Source organism: Thunnus maccoyii, chromosome 5, assembly GCF_910596095.1.
Source record: "Thunnus maccoyii chromosome 5, fThuMac1.1, whole genome shotgun sequence".
Lineage (NCBI taxonomy): Eukaryota > Metazoa > Chordata > Actinopteri > Scombriformes > Scombridae > Thunnus > Thunnus maccoyii.
Genome location: NC_056537.1, coordinates 2,833,357 through 2,850,704, shown reverse-complemented (window position 1 = coordinate 2,850,704; position 17,348 = coordinate 2,833,357). Strand labels below are relative to the sequence as shown.

The 17,348-nt window shown below is 37.3% G+C and overlaps 1 protein-coding gene across 1 annotated transcript; it reads right to left on the bottom strand.

The window, feature by feature from the left end:
• Positions 1–43: 43 nt before the first annotated feature.
• On the bottom strand, positions 44–17,068 carry LOC121896799 (mixed lineage kinase domain-like protein). The gene is made up of 11 exons (XM_042410823.1): positions 16,782–17,068; positions 14,006–14,435; positions 13,106–13,183; positions 12,091–12,262; positions 10,188–10,288; positions 8,987–9,122; positions 5,500–5,584; positions 5,260–5,402; positions 2,054–2,103; positions 1,172–1,312; positions 44–251 (listed from the first exon to the last, which is right to left on the bottom strand). Exons 2-11 carry the CDS (start codon positions 14,427–14,429, stop codon positions 202–204), a joined length of 1,380 nt encoding a protein of 459 aa, XP_042266757.1. The 5' UTR covers positions 14,430–14,435; positions 16,782–17,068; the 3' UTR covers positions 44–201.
• Between the last annotated feature and the right edge of the window lie 280 nt (positions 17,069–17,348).

The following is a 17,348-nucleotide window of genomic DNA, read 5'->3' as shown; positions in this document are numbered from 1 at the left end:
TTTTTATTACTCAAAACTATTAATTGATTATAAAATATTGCTGGTGACTAGTCGATAAATCAACTAATCATTGCAGCTCTATATTATATCATAATTTTCTTAGTTACAGGCCAGTTTTCAGACTTGACAACATTCTCCTGAGCACGATCACAAGCAGAATCCCTGAGGACAGCTGACGAGGAGGCAGAGGGATGAAACGTTTCATTCCTCCTCCATCTGTGCCACCACGCTGCGCAGTTTATCCACCAGCACTGTAGAAGAGAAAAATAGACCCAGTATTAGTATTATTATTATTATTAGAGATGCTTGCTAACAGTGTAAACAACCTTTTAGAATGAGGTTTTACAGTGGTGGAGAGTAACTACATACATTTACTTAAGTATTGTATTTAAGTACAATTTTGAGGTACTTGTACTTTACTTGTACTATGCGTACTCTGCGTATGTCCATGTGATGCTACTTTATACTTCCACTCCACTACATTTCAGAGGGAAATATTGTATTTTATACTCCACTACATTTATTTGACAGCTTTAGTTAGTTTTCAGATTAAAATTTTACATAAATAACATATTATGAGCTCATAAATTACACTACATTGTTAAAGGTCAAATCAAAGGTTAGAGAAAATGTCCAAAAACTGAAAACAGATTTGTGTATCAGAACTTTGTTTTTTTCTTCTTTCCTCTCCCATTAATCATCTCACGACCCCTCAGATTTATCTGCTGACCCTTTGGAGGGGCCCGACCCCTAGGTTGGGAACCACTGGACTAAACTAGCTAACTGTATATAAAGTAGTGTAAACTAGCTCCACCTCCAGCAGCTACAACAGTAACATGCTGCTCTAACACTGATGCTTCACTATTAATAATCTAATGATGTCATATATAATAATATATCAGTCAGAGGGACCAAACCACTACTTTTACTGCAATACTTTGACTACATCTTGCTTGTAATGGAGTATTTGTACATTGCTGTTTCGGTACTTTTTCTTAAATAAAGGATCTGAATACTTCTTCCATCACTGATTATAATCCAATAAAATAATGTCTCTATATACAGTATCAAATCATGCACTGAAACCTGTCCACTCATTGTAAGTCATTCTAGCAGCTACAGCACCTTTAATGTGACCCTGTGTATGGTGATGACAGTGATTGTAATTTACCTCCAGCAGATGGCCTCTGGAAGCTATCATAGGTCCGACAGGCGTTGATCAGACATCTCAGTGGTTCAGGACAGTCGTCAGGGAGCGGCTCTTGATATTTCTCATTGCATACTTTCTGACTGATTTCCTCATTTGAACAACCTGGAAGAAATACAGTATAACACAACAGTAACATACAACGCACTGCAGCATAAAGCAGTTTATTCAGGAGCAGTAAATTTAAAGTGATTAGAAATGCACATATCTGAGGATCTGATTGTGTGTAATATTTAAATTCTTTAAAAAGCTTAACTTTACTTTAAAGCCACAATCTGTGATTTGAGTTATGTGTGTGTAAAAGTGTAGCAGCGGTGCAGGAGGGATTAGGGCTGCAACTAACGATTATTTATCTAATCCATTTATAGTTTTGTCTATAAAATGTCAGACAGTAGTGAAAAAAATGCTCTTTATAAATTCCCACAGCCCAAATTGACAAAGAAAGACAAAGACAAAGAAAACCATCAAATCCTCACATCTGAGAAGCTGGAACAAGCAAATATTTTTCATTTTTGTTTTGTAGAATAACAATGATTCGATTATTAAAATAGCTCATTGTTGCAGCTCTAGGAGGGATTATAACAAATTTCATGCCTAAAATTGTTTGTTTCTACATTCATTAATGACCTATTAATAACTATAAATCGCTGTCAAACAGGACATCAAGATATCTTGCAAAGAGGTTTTAACAGGGAACTGGTGGATGGAAGATTAACTACTGCAGGCTTGACATGCAGCTGTTAAAAGATAAAAGTTTCCTCTTTTCACAGAGAGCAGTGGCTGTGGTCAGCATGAAGCTGTGTTGCTTTATGGTTGGATGCTGTTGTCCGCTCTGCACATACACACCTTCAAAAGGTCTCTGACGGGTCACAACTTCCCACAGGACGATCCCAAAGCTGAAAGACAACATTTACAAGATAGTGAGAAATGATTTATGGCTTGATTTGAGAATCTTCACTCAATCATTGGTCCATCTCATCTATAGACAGAGAACCAGAGAGCAGTGGGAAGTCATCAGCTGATATCTGCAGATTGAGCAAAGCAGTGGCCTTTTTCAGTGTTTTATGGCTTTAACATTATCAGATCAAATCAAATTCCCTCTTTGTGTTTCCTCAGTCAGTGTTTCCCTGTTGAGCTGCAGGTGGAAGTATAGTAACAAAAAGAGGAACTTTGACACTAAAAAGACTGTAACATTGAAAGATATCTACTTGATTTGACTCATTTGGACGTCTGAAGCTTCATATTAGCTTCAGATAAACTTTTAAATACATTTTTGCACAGAAGGAGGACTGTGGATTTTGTCGCCCATCACTTCCATTGTAAGTGCATTATGAAGGGATCTTCTAATGGTCAGTATGAACAGGAGGAATGATTACAGCAAGAAAAACATGTTTCAATGTTCATTTGGGCTCCTGACTGTTGTTTTAAGACAGACTTGGAAAAATTGTGAACCTGCCCTTTAAGTGTTTTGACTTTTAAACTTTTTCTTTTTCTTTTAACTTTGTCACTAGATTTTTTGTACTCTGTAGTGTTTGTGCTGCTACCTTTTGTTTAGCCTCGGTGTCTCTGGAGCGGCCCAATGGGATGACTTGTTTGTAATACAGTATGAAGTGTTGTAGGGAAAATGCCAGAGAAAGATCCTTTCTGCTCTCTCCATGAGCACATGTCCTGATAAAATCAGCAACGTCTGGAGCAATCTTTTGTACAAACTTTTTCTTGTTCTTCAAAAGAAATTTTGCATCTTGAAGTAGAGAGTTTTTTTGTTGTTGTTTTTAATCATTTCTATGACATGAGCTAAACACAAAGTACATCTGAACCTGATAGGAATGTCATTACTTTTGCAGGTATTATGTAAGTATTGCAGAAAATTAAATTCTGACCAGATGATGGCGCTAAATGAAAAATCAGAGGATCACCGAAGTCATTAGAATTAATCCTTCAGGCACCATGAATATCTGCAATAGTTGTCAAGATATTTCACTTTGAACTACAAATGTCAACCTCCTGGTGGCGCTAGTGGAAAGTCAAGAGATCACAAAAGTCAGCAGGATTCATCCTCTGGGAACCATGAATATCTGCTCATTAGAAAATGAGAAAGTCACAAGCCTTTATTAATCTCTACTAAAGGAAGGAATCTCTGTCTGTATGTCTGTATGTCCTTCGCGTATCTCTTGAACTGTTCATCTGATCAACTCTAGACCGACAAAAGGAAGTGCTGTGTTGAATTTGGTTCAATTTTGATATGCGATAGTCAGGGAGTCAGCGAGTGATCAGACACGAGGTGTGACATAAGGCAGAGAAAAGTGCTCAGAGCAAAGTGCTCTAAAAAGAGAAAAGTAGACAGTGAAAACAAAGCTTTTAAGGAGGCGTTCAGGTACATTGTTGAGCGTAGGTCACCCGCAAAGTGCTCAGAGCCCGATACACAACGACTGTGGTTGTTATGTGTGTAAAGTAGTGCAAACAATTTTTGCGGTCAGTTTAAAACCAGTTTGTCTCAAACTCTACTTAAGCCTACTTCTGACTATTTTATTCAATTTTAATTGGTGACAAATTAAACATAGTTTAGTGTCTTGCACCATTTGTGGGAAATTTACACAATTTGTGTAATTTGTACTGAAGTAGATCTGAACTGTCAAGAATGACTTAAACACAAACAAACATCAAAAACATAGACAACCGTCAGATAACCTGAGGCAAAGGAGAAGCGGTCTTCTGCACCTAGCAGATATCCCTGATTTTAATCTCAAATGTAAAAAAGAAGAAGTTCAAAAAATCCATGTAATCTGATGTAAGTGACAGATAAAGAAAAGGTCATTATTTTGTATAAAGTCATGTAACATCAGCATGTAACTGATATATGTCCTGGAGAAAGACGATATGCGGTAATACAAATAAGAGGGCGTTGTAGAGTTATAAAAAGAAAAGCCAAGAGAGCATCGAGGTTCCCTTTTCTTTTTGTGGAACCTCTCAAGAGAGATCTCTTTGAGACTCTCTTTAGATTTTAGCTTTATGCTTTTTAATTTTTTGCTCAAGTTTTTGTATTTTACAATTTGCATTCTTAGATTACTTATTTTGTAAAACCAAATAAAACTGGTTTGTGTTTTTACACACTCCAAAGACTTGTGCTCATCTCTGAGGTCTTGTGGTTTCTCCCAGGTAAGCAAAGACACCTCCTTTGGGATAGACTGACATTAGATTTAAATTTATTTTGATTAAAAATTATGTTGAAATTTGTTAAAGATACATTTGCAGTGTTTATTGAATAACAGGAGGGCAATGGTTCAGGTTTAGTGACTGAGGTCAACATGTTGCTGTACATGTGATAGATGTATGATGTCAGAATAGAATTAGGTTGAGAAATTTATTATTAGGGGTTTAATTGGCCGTCAGAGTGGGCCTCCTCCAGAGATGCCCTTTTACCCGTTACCTGACCTCCAACACCTATTTGCACCAATACACTTCGTTGTCACTCATGGCTGTTAGGAATTCCTGAGTAAATAGGCCCGTTAATAGTGGTTCAACGACAGCTGGTGATTATAGAAGCCAGGCTGAATTTGGTTTCCTAAGCAAGGCTTGGATCGTCTTGTGTGTAGATTTTGGGTACTACGTTCGATATCTAGGTCAGAGGTAGAGGACAGCCGTCTGTCGGTGCCTTATCCACACCGGCAGGGGGTATCAGTTGTCTGTAGGAAGAAACCATTTCATATCATCTGTGTATAATGTACTGTTAGTTTATTTCATGTTATTGGTGTATATACTCATCCACACCTCACATCGACTGTATTAATTTTTCTATGTATTAGAGACTTCCCGGCTTATTTCAACATTTATGAATGAATTACCAACATTGATGATGAATTCTGACCACATGGAAATGATAAAAGGATTCTTCACATCCTGGCTAACCTAAATTTACACTTATTAACGGCTTATATCTGATCCATAAAGCATTAGTAAAGTATTCATAAAGCTGTCAGTAACAACTTAACATAATTTAATATCTCTGCGGGTGTTGAGCAGCTGTCTGGTGTAATTCCTGGTTGGTGTCTGACCTGTAAATCTCACACTCCTTGCTGTAGGTGTGGTTGAGGTTGCTGAGCATCTGAGGAGAGGAGTAGCACAGCGACCTTTTGTCTCTACCCTTCGTCATCTTTCTCAGCGACGACTCAGTTTTCGCCAGCTCAAAACCTGCCAACTGTACCAAAAACCACAAACAACAATGTCAAGACTTTATTTGTTTTCACTATCCAATGGGCCAGAAGCAATCCCAGCATGCACTGGTTACTAATTACCTTGACTCTGTAGCTTTCATCCACCAGGAACCTGCTGCTCTTGATGCATCCATGTACCTTACTTTTCTCTTCTGTCTGGTGCAGTCTAAGACACAACAGTGATAATCATTAGAACTTTATATTATAAACAAGAATTCATGAACATTGAATTTAATTTGAAGCTGGAGTAATCAATATTTCTTTTACTAACACTGGAACAGAAACGACTGCTTGTCTGAACCACAGAGCATCTTTCAACTACTAGTTTTGTTTTTACAGCACTTTTACTGTATGGTTCCAGCAACAGCAGCTGTTTTCTGTTAAAAAAGCCCCACCTGCCCACCTGACCAAACTGCAGACAGACAACATTAGACACTAACTGGTGAATAAAGTGGAACATCTAGAGGCTAAAGAGCCAGATATTTTTCACTATCAGGAGCTGGTGGAGATCAAACCAGAGCTAAAAGGAGAGTGAATATTGGACTTATGGTGGCTTCAGGAGCTGATAGTTTGCAGGAGGTAGTGTGGAGAATGAAGAGCAGCACATAAATGTACAAAGGCAGCGAACGGGGAAACTGCGGACAATCACAATATTCATTTCACCATCCTCTGATATTATCTGCCATGTTTTTATGCAGTTCCTGGTGGGACTGGACAAAGATAACTTGTCCTCCATTTATCTCTGCAGTAAAATCGTCACTGTCATAACTTCAGTTTCCTGTCGATGCCGAGTCCCATTGGCTGTACATTATGGATGTCAGGGTATTTGGGGTCATAGTTTGATTCAGTAGAACTTTGGCCACAAAACCTGGAGGAAAATCAACATGGCGCTGCCTGAGAGAGAGCAGCCTCTGTCTTTATTAGAAATAATGTCCTTTCTCTGTGTGATGTCAAAAAGTGGCAGCTACCATGTCTTGAGGCTGAAGTACCTTAAAGTACTACCGATGGCTGCTAGCTGCTCCAACTGACTCCCATTCAAAAAGCCTCAACCTCTCTCAATCATTGTTTTCAATGAGTCATTCTGGTCTCAGTCTCTAAATGAAGGCCGTCTAATAAGTGTGCTGGTGGTCATTTTGGAAATCATTGCTCCGTTAATAAGATTTGAAGACTTATAGTAGCTTTGATGTCTTCCGTGTGGGCATTGACTGACAGCTATGTCTTTTTATACGGTCATACAGTGTGAAAGTCTTGTTACGTTCATCACATGGATACAAATAAAAGTTCATTGGGATGATCATGTTGTTGTCTGATCTTGCAAGCCGCAAAATTTATAAGGCAATCATATGATAGTCATTCTGCCCCCTAGTGTCCAAATGTATTCATTTTTAATCATTTATTTTAATATGAAGATCATGTTTTCGGTGCCATTTGTCTACTTGTCTTGTTAGTTAGTGTAATATCTCAAAAACTTGTAAACAGATCTCAGTGATATTTGGTAGAAATATAGAAACAAACTATATGTTTTTGGATAGCACCACTATGTGGCCATTTGTAAATCAATCAATCATAAATGTTTTAGCTCATAACTCCTGAGTCACAGGTGGTTTTATGTTTTGGTCATGTGATCCTTTTACCGCATTTTAGAAATCTCTTCTGTGCATGAACTATAATATATATCGCTACATCCTATGCTGATGTTATGCCGATGATACTCAGATCTATTTCTCTGCCAAACCCAATAACTTGAATCAACTGTCCTCCCTCCATGAGTGTTTAGCTGCTACCAAAGTGACCCCAAATTTTCTCCATCTTAACCCTGACAAAACTGAAGTTCTTTTAATTGGTCCTGAAATCTTTGTCACTGCTGCTCCTCAGTTTATCGGCCCACTTCACCTGAACATTAAATCCACTGCTAAGAATCTCATTATCATCTTCAACCAGTATATGATATTTGACCATCATGTTAATAAGCTTGTCCAGTCCTGTTTTCTTCAGTTAAGAAATATTGCTAAAATAAGACCTATATTGCCCCCTACAGTTCTTGAACAATTAATCCACACATTCATTTTCTCCCAGTTTAACTACTGTAACTCCCTTTACACTTGCCTCAGTCAGTCTTCTCTAAAACGCTTACAGTTAATCCAAAATACAGCAGCTAGACTTCTTACCAGAACTAGCCCTAGGTCCCACATTACCCCTGTTCATGCCTCTTTCCTTTGGCTTCCGGTAAAATTCAGAATAAACTACAAGATCCTGTTGATTACTTATAAAGCACTCCATGACCTCGCCCCTAGCTACATTTCTGAGCTTCTTGTTCCTCATTCCACTACATGACCTCTTTGATCCTCAAATCTCAGCCCTCTATCTATCCCCTGCACAAACCACAGATCAAAAGGTGACTGCACATTAGCATTCTTAGCCCCAACTCTGTGGAACCATCTTCCACTATCTGTTAGACCTGCTGAATCCTTGGACTGTTTTAAACCACGCCTCAAAACTCATTTATATCGTCAAGCCTTTCTATAGACCTCCCTTCTTGTTCCCATGTCCTGTTTTATTTCATGCTGGTTGATTTCTCTCTGTGTCATGTTTGCTACTTTGTCTACATGTTTGTCTTCTTTATTAATCTATCTGTTTCAATTTTGCATGTGTATGTGTCTGTGAAGCGCTTTGTAACTGTGTGTTTTAAAAAGTGCTATATAAATAAAAGCTTACTTACTTACTTACTTACTTACTTTGTTTAATTAGGTACTAGTCGACAGGACACACACATTGGCTCATAACTCCTGAGTCATAGGTGGTTTTATGTTGTGGTCATGTGATCTTTTTACCGCATTTTGGAAATCTCTTCTGTGCATGAACTATAATATATATCGCTACATCCTAGACTTTGTTCAATTAGGTACTAGTAGACATGACAGGTGGAGTTCACATAACAAAATATATATTGATCTTGCACTATTGGAAGTTCGGAAATGCATTGCTATTGCCAACTCATTCAGAGCAGATGAAGATTGATCTTTCAAATTATTTGATGCTTTGTAAAGCTTATTTAGCATTCAAGGGAAACCCAGGAATTTCACAGAATTTGGCATTTTGATATGAATTGTGACTTTTGGACAAATTTAGAAACTATTCAAATTTAAAAAGCAAAACAAAACCAGATGAAATTATTTGAACCTTGATATATAGACCTTTATAGCAATATGTATTATTATTTGTGTATGCATTTGCATATTTGTATGTCACTGTTTATCTGTATAGAGTTTAGTTTTGTCTCAGCCATGTAAGGATTCTCTTTGTTACTCTCTATGTTGTAGTTCATGTTATGTGTGTATTTATGTTGATGCCTAATTAACTCAACAAAAAAAACAAACAAAAAAAAAACTCCTGAACCATGAGGTTGATTTGTCTAATTCACTGGATTTTCTGAAAACATAAAACTCCTGTCTTGCCTGTACTGACTGTGTGTATCTCCTCCTATCTCCTTCTTTGTGTTTTATCATTTCTGGCACATAATTGAAATTTGCCAGTAAATTAGACAAAGAATTATTAGTTGTAGTCTGACCGGTAGAGTCCTTGTGCTGCGTCCAGACACATTCGAGCTTTCCTGGTCCAGGACAGTTCGCATTTCGAGTCCAGAACCTGTCGCAGACTTCCCTTCTCACAGTACTCGGTGATGATGAGGTACTGAGGGTTGGATCCTTCAGGCAGCCACAAATACAAGTCATATTATTATAATTTAAAGATGCTATGTGAATCATTTTAACACAATAATACATTACTGCTTTTATTGTACAACATTAATTAGGACCACCAGGTTGGAGAGTGTTATCAGAGGCCGGTTCTGTAGTGTTTGGACAGAAGGCAGAAGTTTTCTGCTGGGGTGAAGGTAGCTGAGCAGGTTGACGCAGTCAGTTACTCAGTCAGCCATGGTGTTTAGTTTAAAACAAGGCTTAATTTACACTCACTTTCAAGTTAACTTAACTGTTCAGGTCAGATTTGACCAATTTTTACATTTGAGAGCAGTAAAATATTGTTGTTTTACTGCTGTAAAGTGTATTGAGACACCCTGGTGTGATTTTGCACTTTAAATAAATAAACTTTTTAAATTTAACTTTAAAAACATCCCAAACACCTTTCTTTTAGCATTACATTCTATAACCTTTCCTAATATATATTTCCCAGAATATTTCCCAGAATATACAAAAATGTCTTATATCTTATATCTTATGTTATTATTTGTTAAAAAAAATCAAAAACATTCTTCACATCATATAACATTTATTGAAATCATCATGGCTGTTATGTTCTCCTGTTTTAATATAACATAGGACCATAATATAGTGTGATTGTGAATGTTTTTTCTTCATGATGAAATACACTTTCTGCTCCCTGAAAGCTTAATTTAGGATTAATCATCCATTTATTAATGACTGATGATGTATTTATGAATGAAAAGTAGCTTTGTTCTTCAGAAAATGGGTGTAGAAACTAATTATGAGGGGACACTGTTAGAATATGAACAGTATTTAAGGGTTAAGAGAGTCAAAGACTAGACACCTTTATGCAACGGATGAATCTAGACGTCTATCTGAAGACTGACTATAAGTTAGATCCAAGCTATAGTCAAAGTCTAATTTTTTAAAAATTGACTCCCAGATCATTTATGTCCAGTAATGTGACAGTGACAAAGAAACAACAGGTTGAATAACATCACAGCCAGCTTGTGATGCGTCTGATATTCTGTGATGCTGTGGTCTACTCACCATCTTCAGCCTGCTTGCAGATACCAAACATTCGCAGGATGTTGGGTGACTCAAAGCGCTTCATGGTTTCAACTTCCTTCTTGAAAACATCCTCCACCACACTAAATATAGAGAAAATGTTTTTGTTGATATGTGGCAAATACAGTGAGTCACATCCTTGAGTAAAAAAACTCTGAGCTCAAAGTGATGTCGGTGTGTTAATATCAGTACGACTGGCTGGAAGGAATCAATGTCTATTTGACTTGTTGTCATTTTACGTCTCTTACTCAGCTAATATTCAAATACCACATTCATACACTTTTAATTTCCTCATGGTCAAATGCTATAGATTATAGATTTAAGCAAATTAGGGTCACAATGTATCTCAAAATCAGAGCTGCATCTTAGATGGAGTAAGTTTTTTGAGTTACAGTATCTGGGACACATGAGTGGCCACATCTACATTAAGCCAAATAAATTCAAGAGTTTCAACTCGTTCTGCTCCTACTGTGTTAGTTATTGCCGTGTTTCTTCTTCCTCTTCCAATGAAACTCCGCACCATTGCCACCATTTTTTTGTATGACAGCGTTTTCGCGAAGCTCCATTTTTCCCGTACACACTGCAATGCCAGGCCGGCGATTTCACATTTACACACTCCGGAGGCCATTTTGGAAAAGCTCCGTTTTCAGAGAAGAAAAACTGTGGATGGAGGGCCAAAACAGAGAGAAGTCGATACATTTACGAATTTAGCTGGCTTAGTGTGGACATGTCTATTTCCAAAATGGCTTCCAGAGTGTGCAAATTTGAAAACGCCGGCTTGGTGTTGTAGTGTTCACAGGAAAAATTGTGCAGTATTTGAGTAAACAATAACAACAATGGTGGACGGCTTCATGCGAGTGTTGTTATCTTTATGGTCTGCTTTGACAGCTTGTTTAGAGTTAAACATAGCTATCTACCACCTTTCTCTACTCAAACTGTTGTAATCTGCTGCAATAAACTAAATGTCAGAAAGCCGCCGCAGAAACGTAAATGGTGTACAGTTTCTTCTTTGCTGGTTTTCTGTGGCTGACTGCCTTGTCTGTCCTCTGCAGATGCTCAGTAGGAGGAGAACTACCAGTTTTGGCGTTTCAATGTAGACGGAGGTATTTGCAGAAACAAGCTGAACTCCTGCTGTGGACGCAGGTCATTCATGCTCAAAAACAGCGTTTTAGAATTTAGTGGCTTACTGTAGACGCAGTCTATGTGTAAAGAGGGTAAGTAGTCCAGCAATTAATCTGCATTTGACTGTGTTATTCAGTGCAGAAGTTTGTCTTTTAATGGATTTTTGGAACACCGATAGGTACAATCCTGCCAGTGGTTAAAGAAGTGCTGAGATCTTTTAGTTAGCAATACCACAATGAAAAAATACTCCATTACAAGTAAAAGTCCTGCATTTAAAATGAAGTAAAAGTACAGTTACAAAGTATTGGCAGCAAAATGTACTTGAAGTATTAAAAGTAAAATTTTTCAACCACATTTAGAGTGTTATATTTATCATATATAATGGTATACATCATTGGAATATTAATATTCACTGACGTATACATGTTAATTGCATTTTAATGCAGCTACTGTTATTGCCTCTATAACAACACATCATGTAATTTACTTATAAAATATTGATCTGGAAAGCAACTTCAACTGTGAGATAAATGTAGTGGAGTAAATAGAAAGAAAGAAACGCCCAAATAAAGTACAAGTCTCTCAAAACTGTACAGTATTTGAGTAAATGTACTTGGTTACATTCCACCACTGACACATTGCAGAAGAAGAGATAGTGCTAGTGATAGAGCTTTCGGCTCTAAAGGAGGCAGAGTTGTCAATTGAAATACTGGTGTAAATTAAATAGAATTAAAAATAAAGCCACACTGGTATTATTCTCTACCTTGGGGAGGTGTTCACAGGGTTGCTGTATCGCTTGATGGCCACTGTGAATCCGCGGTACTGTCCTTTGTAAATCTCTGAGTTTGATGTTTTCGCGATTTTCTCTTTGGGGTACTCCAGCTCCTCTGGTTTGATCAGACGGATATCCTCATCACTGGGGCTGGGCTTGTTCACTGTAAAAAACAAAGTTACAAGCAAGGCTGGATTATCAAGCAGGCAAAGTGGGCAACTGACCCAAAACACCCACGTTGTCTCCGTATCATTTGGATAATCTGAGAAAATGCAAATTTGTTAGAAATTTGCACCACTGGATAGCTGCAACATCAGCTATTACAGGTCCATCCTCCATCTTATGGTCTGGAAGATGGATTCTGTCTCAAAGCCTAGTTTTAAGACTTTAATAGTTTTTTTTTATATTGCGAATCGAAGCAAAGCAAACTGACTCACTGCGTCTACAATCAGCAACTGAAGCTCGAGGAGGGAAAGAAATGAATGGAACATAATTCAACATTTATTTACAGATAAATAATAATAATTAGAAATACTAATACTACTCTGATTAATGCTTCAGCTTCTATTCCACTTTTGCTGCCCCTACAACTATTTTCATGGCTTCTATTATCTCTAACATGAGAAAAAATCAATTTAAGAATTTATATATTTTTATTACTAATTTAAATAAAATTGTTTGATGTTTCCTTATTTCTTAAAAAAGTGTTAATGTATTGGTTCAATTCCTATTATTCATTCATAATATTTGTGTTCGGCAGTAACTCACATACACATGTGCACACATATAATAAAAATTCTAATAATTTTAAAAACATTTGTTTATTTATTTTTTATTGAAAAAATTGGCTTGTGTTTAAAAATAATACCTTTTTTTAAAAAAAAAAAGAAAAAAAAAAAGAAAAAAGAATAAGATAAATAAGGAGTTTTTAACTGAGCCCCAGAATATAAATACAGACCTAGAAATGTGCAGAATATGACCCCTTTAAGAGATTTAGTGTACTCACACATCTCCATGAATTTTATCACGTTGATCAGCATGGCGTCCGTTTTCTCCTTCTGCTCCTTCATGTGGTCCAGGATCACTGAGGAACACACAAACACTGATTATACAAAGACAACCAGACTCTGAATCCAATCCAACCTCTCTACTCTTCTACTCTTCGATCTTATGAAATAACATCAATTTAGAAAACACTGAACTCATATCTTTATGTTAGTCAGGTCTGGTTACAGTAAGAAACAGACTTCAATTAGGCTTTTTAGAGCTGCAATGATCGATTAATCGATTAGTAGATTGACAGAAAATTAATCGCCAACTGTTTGTATAATCGATTTATGGCTCGGAGTCATTTTTTATGAAAAAAAAATGCTAAATTTCTCTTGTTCCAGCTTCTTACATATGAATATTTTTTGGTTCCTTTAGTCCTCTCAGAGAGTAAACTGAATATCTTTGGGTTTTTGTTACTATACTTCCACCTGCAACTCAACAGGGAAACACTGTCCGAGGAAACACAAAGAGGGAATTTGATGCTAAAAAGACTGTAAATGTGTCAGATGTCCACTTGATATGACTAACTCAGACTGCTGAAGCTGAATATAAGCTTCACATCAACTTTTAAATGACTGTGTGGACACACTGTGGATTTTGGCCTCCATCACTTACACTGAAAGCACATTTGAAGGATCTTTTAATATCCAGTATGAACAGGAGGAGTGATTACAGCGAGGAAAACCTCTTTCACTGTTCATGTGGACAACTGACTGTTGTTTTAAGACACACTTGAAAAAACGGTGAACCTGTCCTTTAAGATTAAAACTAAAAAATCAAATTTAGGCTCATATGGACCATCTGACTTTTGCTTAATCTACTCTACAAAGGCAAAGCCAAAACCAGTTTCCCTCACATTTCTTCAGCTCTGCATCATCCGTCCACCCGTCCACCTTGTCCTGTGCCATATCAAAAATCTGGCAAACCATGTTCCCCTGCTCAACCTTCAGAGCTACAGACAGAACCTGGAAGGCGTCGTCAAGGCGTTCGTTCACACTGTTGAACTCGTCTCCATGGCTCCGATATTTTAGGATGCACTCCATCCAGTTGGCCAAGGTGTATTTCTCGATGAGCTCCTGTGCTGATTCCAGAGTGATGGCGAGTTCCTTTAGAGCCTTTTCTAAAACCATCTCCTTCCCCTCTTTGATGGACCCCACCAGCTCGCCCAGGGCTTTGACTCGCTGGGCGACACGGTGGCAGCGCTTCTTATTGGCCTTAACATTTTCAACCAGGGTGTAGATCTTTGATGCAATGGACAGGATGTTTTTTATGGTGTCCATGACCAGCTGGAGCGACAGAGAAGACACAAAGAAATTATAAAACAAAGCTGAATGCAAAATAATTCCAGTTTAAACGAGTCCCAGTCAACTCAAATAATCTGAACCAAACTGAATTAAATTGAACTAAGTTAAATTGACATTTTTTTGTCTGAGAAAGTGTTCAAGTTTAATATTAAGACTGACAGCAGGAGGAAACAGCTGCCTGGCTCTGTCCCAAGTGAAAAAATATGCCTCTAAAAGTGTTGGTACCTGCAGGTGTATTTTGTTGGTTTGCGCAATCAAATCATGAAGATTGTTTTCATTTTATTTGCTTTCATCTAGTTGCATGAGAGCAGGATTTGAATGTATCGTTAACAAGCACAGAGTAGGAAAATATATGTAAATCAGCATTCAAATCCTCTAAATGTGTAAGATATAAGATAATTCAGAATAAAACTCTGTGCAGAGCTTATGTAACTTCCATTATACTTTCAAATCAAGGACAATTATCCAGATTATGCCTGATGTCCCAATGTCGGCATGGTTGTGGGATCAGAGGTTCTTTATTACAACTTTTGTAGAAATGTCCACAAGTGAAAACTTGCTGCTTCAAGTTAGTTTCATTTATGAATCAAATCTTTATCAATTATCCGGTTTGTCCTGTCATATGTCTGCTGGGCCAGAAAATGTCATTCTTAATAATCATCTCAGCCACAAGCATAGGTTTGATTAACTGGAAAGAGCACAAACCATCCTGCTGCACAATAAGTCAATGCAAAGACTTTAATAAAGACCTGGGCAACCACTGGGACATGGTCAGGAACTTCATCGAAACACACAATGTAACTTAACCTTTGTGGTATTATGCCATCAATGATTCTGAATGGTGATGACAACATTTAATAAATAGACTGGAAAACAGTTAATGTCTCATCTCTGACACCTGTGGCTGTTCAACATATTGAACCAGATAGTTTAAAGGCTATAGAGACTCATTTCCTGAGACTTTCTCTCACACAGTCCCAGTTACGCTGGATTGTCCACAAACCTGTTCAACAGAAAGTTGTATAACAGCTGTTTTAAACAACATAACAGGCTCACTGTAATTACCAGCAGCTGGCTCTGTATTGAACCGGGCTGACATGAATTTAATCATAGTGACTTTAAGGGCACTCAGATGAACTGAGCTGATAAAAAATGAAGTGAAACATCAAGTGGAGTAAAATTTCAGGAGTTCTCAGGAGTTTCTTTTTAATATGTTGTATATGAAAAGTTTTGCAAATTTGTTACTACCAAGAAATTGAAATAAACATACTTGGATAGTAAAGCTGATATTAAAATGCTTTAAAAACACACTCTCTGTATTTGAAGAATTAGAAAACCCTTTGCATTATTTTATGAGTGAAGTATATACTGGAAAAAAGGGCTGTATTTGTCCATTATTTTTACTTTCATTTTTTTTGATGTTCTTTTGTTTTCCACAGGAAGTGGCTGATATATTTTTAGATCCTTGAATGGCTGATGGTCTCCTTATTTCACGCAAAAAAGGAGGCTAGTGGTTTTTCACTGCAGCTCAACTGGGAAACACTGTCCGAGGAAACACAAAGAGGGAATTTGATGCTAAAAAGACTGTAAATATTCTACAAAACTCAAATCTAAAATAAAATAAAATAAAATAAATAAAATTTTCAGCATTTTTCTTATTTGTCTTCAGATTTATTTATAGAGCGAAAGCGAAACTTGTTGTAACATGTAGAGAAATGACTTCCTGCGCTACTGATCTACATGCTGACTCTGCAGCACACTAACCTGCTCACAGAATCAACAAGAGGACTCAAGAAGAGCCGTAAGCTGCGGAGTTGCGACCTTATCGCCAGAGGAAAACGTTGGCATTGAACGTTTCTGCAAACCACAGTATCTTATCAGCATTTCTACATACGTAGCATAGTAACATTTCTACCCGTTGAATAATGATGTTATATGGCGTGACAGCGCTGTGGTTAAGTTCTGTTTAGGTTTAAGCACAAAGACCACTTGGTGATTCCAACTTTCTTCCTGACAAACTTACTAATCATCCACCAACCCCTCCTCCTCCTAACAGGAATGTCAGCTCATATACCGCATGTGAGCTACGTACGCCACTTTAGAAATGTTGAGATGATACGTTTTGTAGAAATGCTGAGATAATACGTATTGTTGACATTTTGATATGATACGTATTGTTGAAATGTTAATATCCTATGTATTACATGTATTGAAACGTAGATATTCAACGTTTCTGTGGTTTGCAGAAACGTAAACTGCCAACGTTTTACTCTGGCGACCAGGCTGTGAGTTTAGTTTAGCTATGATGGAAAAACAAAGATTATTTACCTGAAAGTTGAAGTCAGTGAGAGCTGTCCGTCTCGAACCAGGTATGCAGGTTTTGAGCGCGCTAGGACAAAGTGAAACTGACTTCTTTTGCTTTCAGCTCCTCCCTTAGCTCATAATTTCCTGTTTATCTCCGGGAGTTAAGTGGAATCAGGTCATTTAGGACATTTTTTGGTAGAATTACCAGGAGACCATGCGAATAGCTGGTTCCTCACTCCACTGATGTTTTCATAAGTTATCACGGATCTCTGCAGTATTTCTGTTTTGAAATGATGTAGTAAAGTATACTTGTTTAGAAGAACACTTGTTTTTACAGACCTTCAAACACACCAAGACCCCTTCTCTCACGTTGTTGGCATGTTCAGGTAAAATGGGACAACTGGTGAGGTAAATTGAGACATTCATTTTCACTTCAAATATTTTTTTATTTGAACATATATCATATAGTACAATTGAACATAGTAATACAGAGAATACAGAGTAAAATAGGGAATCAGGTGTTGTATGAATACAAAAATAATTAACAAATGATGCCTCCCTATATTCTTTAAAGGCACCCTCCATCATGTC

Coding starts and splice junctions, on each gene's coding strand:
- LOC121896799 (XM_042410823.1), bottom strand. CDS start 14,429: ATGGACACCATAAAAAACATCCTGTCCATTGCATCAAAGATCTACACC. Junction 10,289..12,090: donor CCTGTGAACACCTCCCCAAG/GTAGAGAATAAT, acceptor CTCTATATTTAG/TGTGGTGGAGGATGTTTTCA. Junction 9,123..10,187: donor CTGCAAGCAGGCTGAAGATG/GTGAGTAGACCA, acceptor GGCTGCCTGAAG/GATCCAACCCTCAGTACCTC.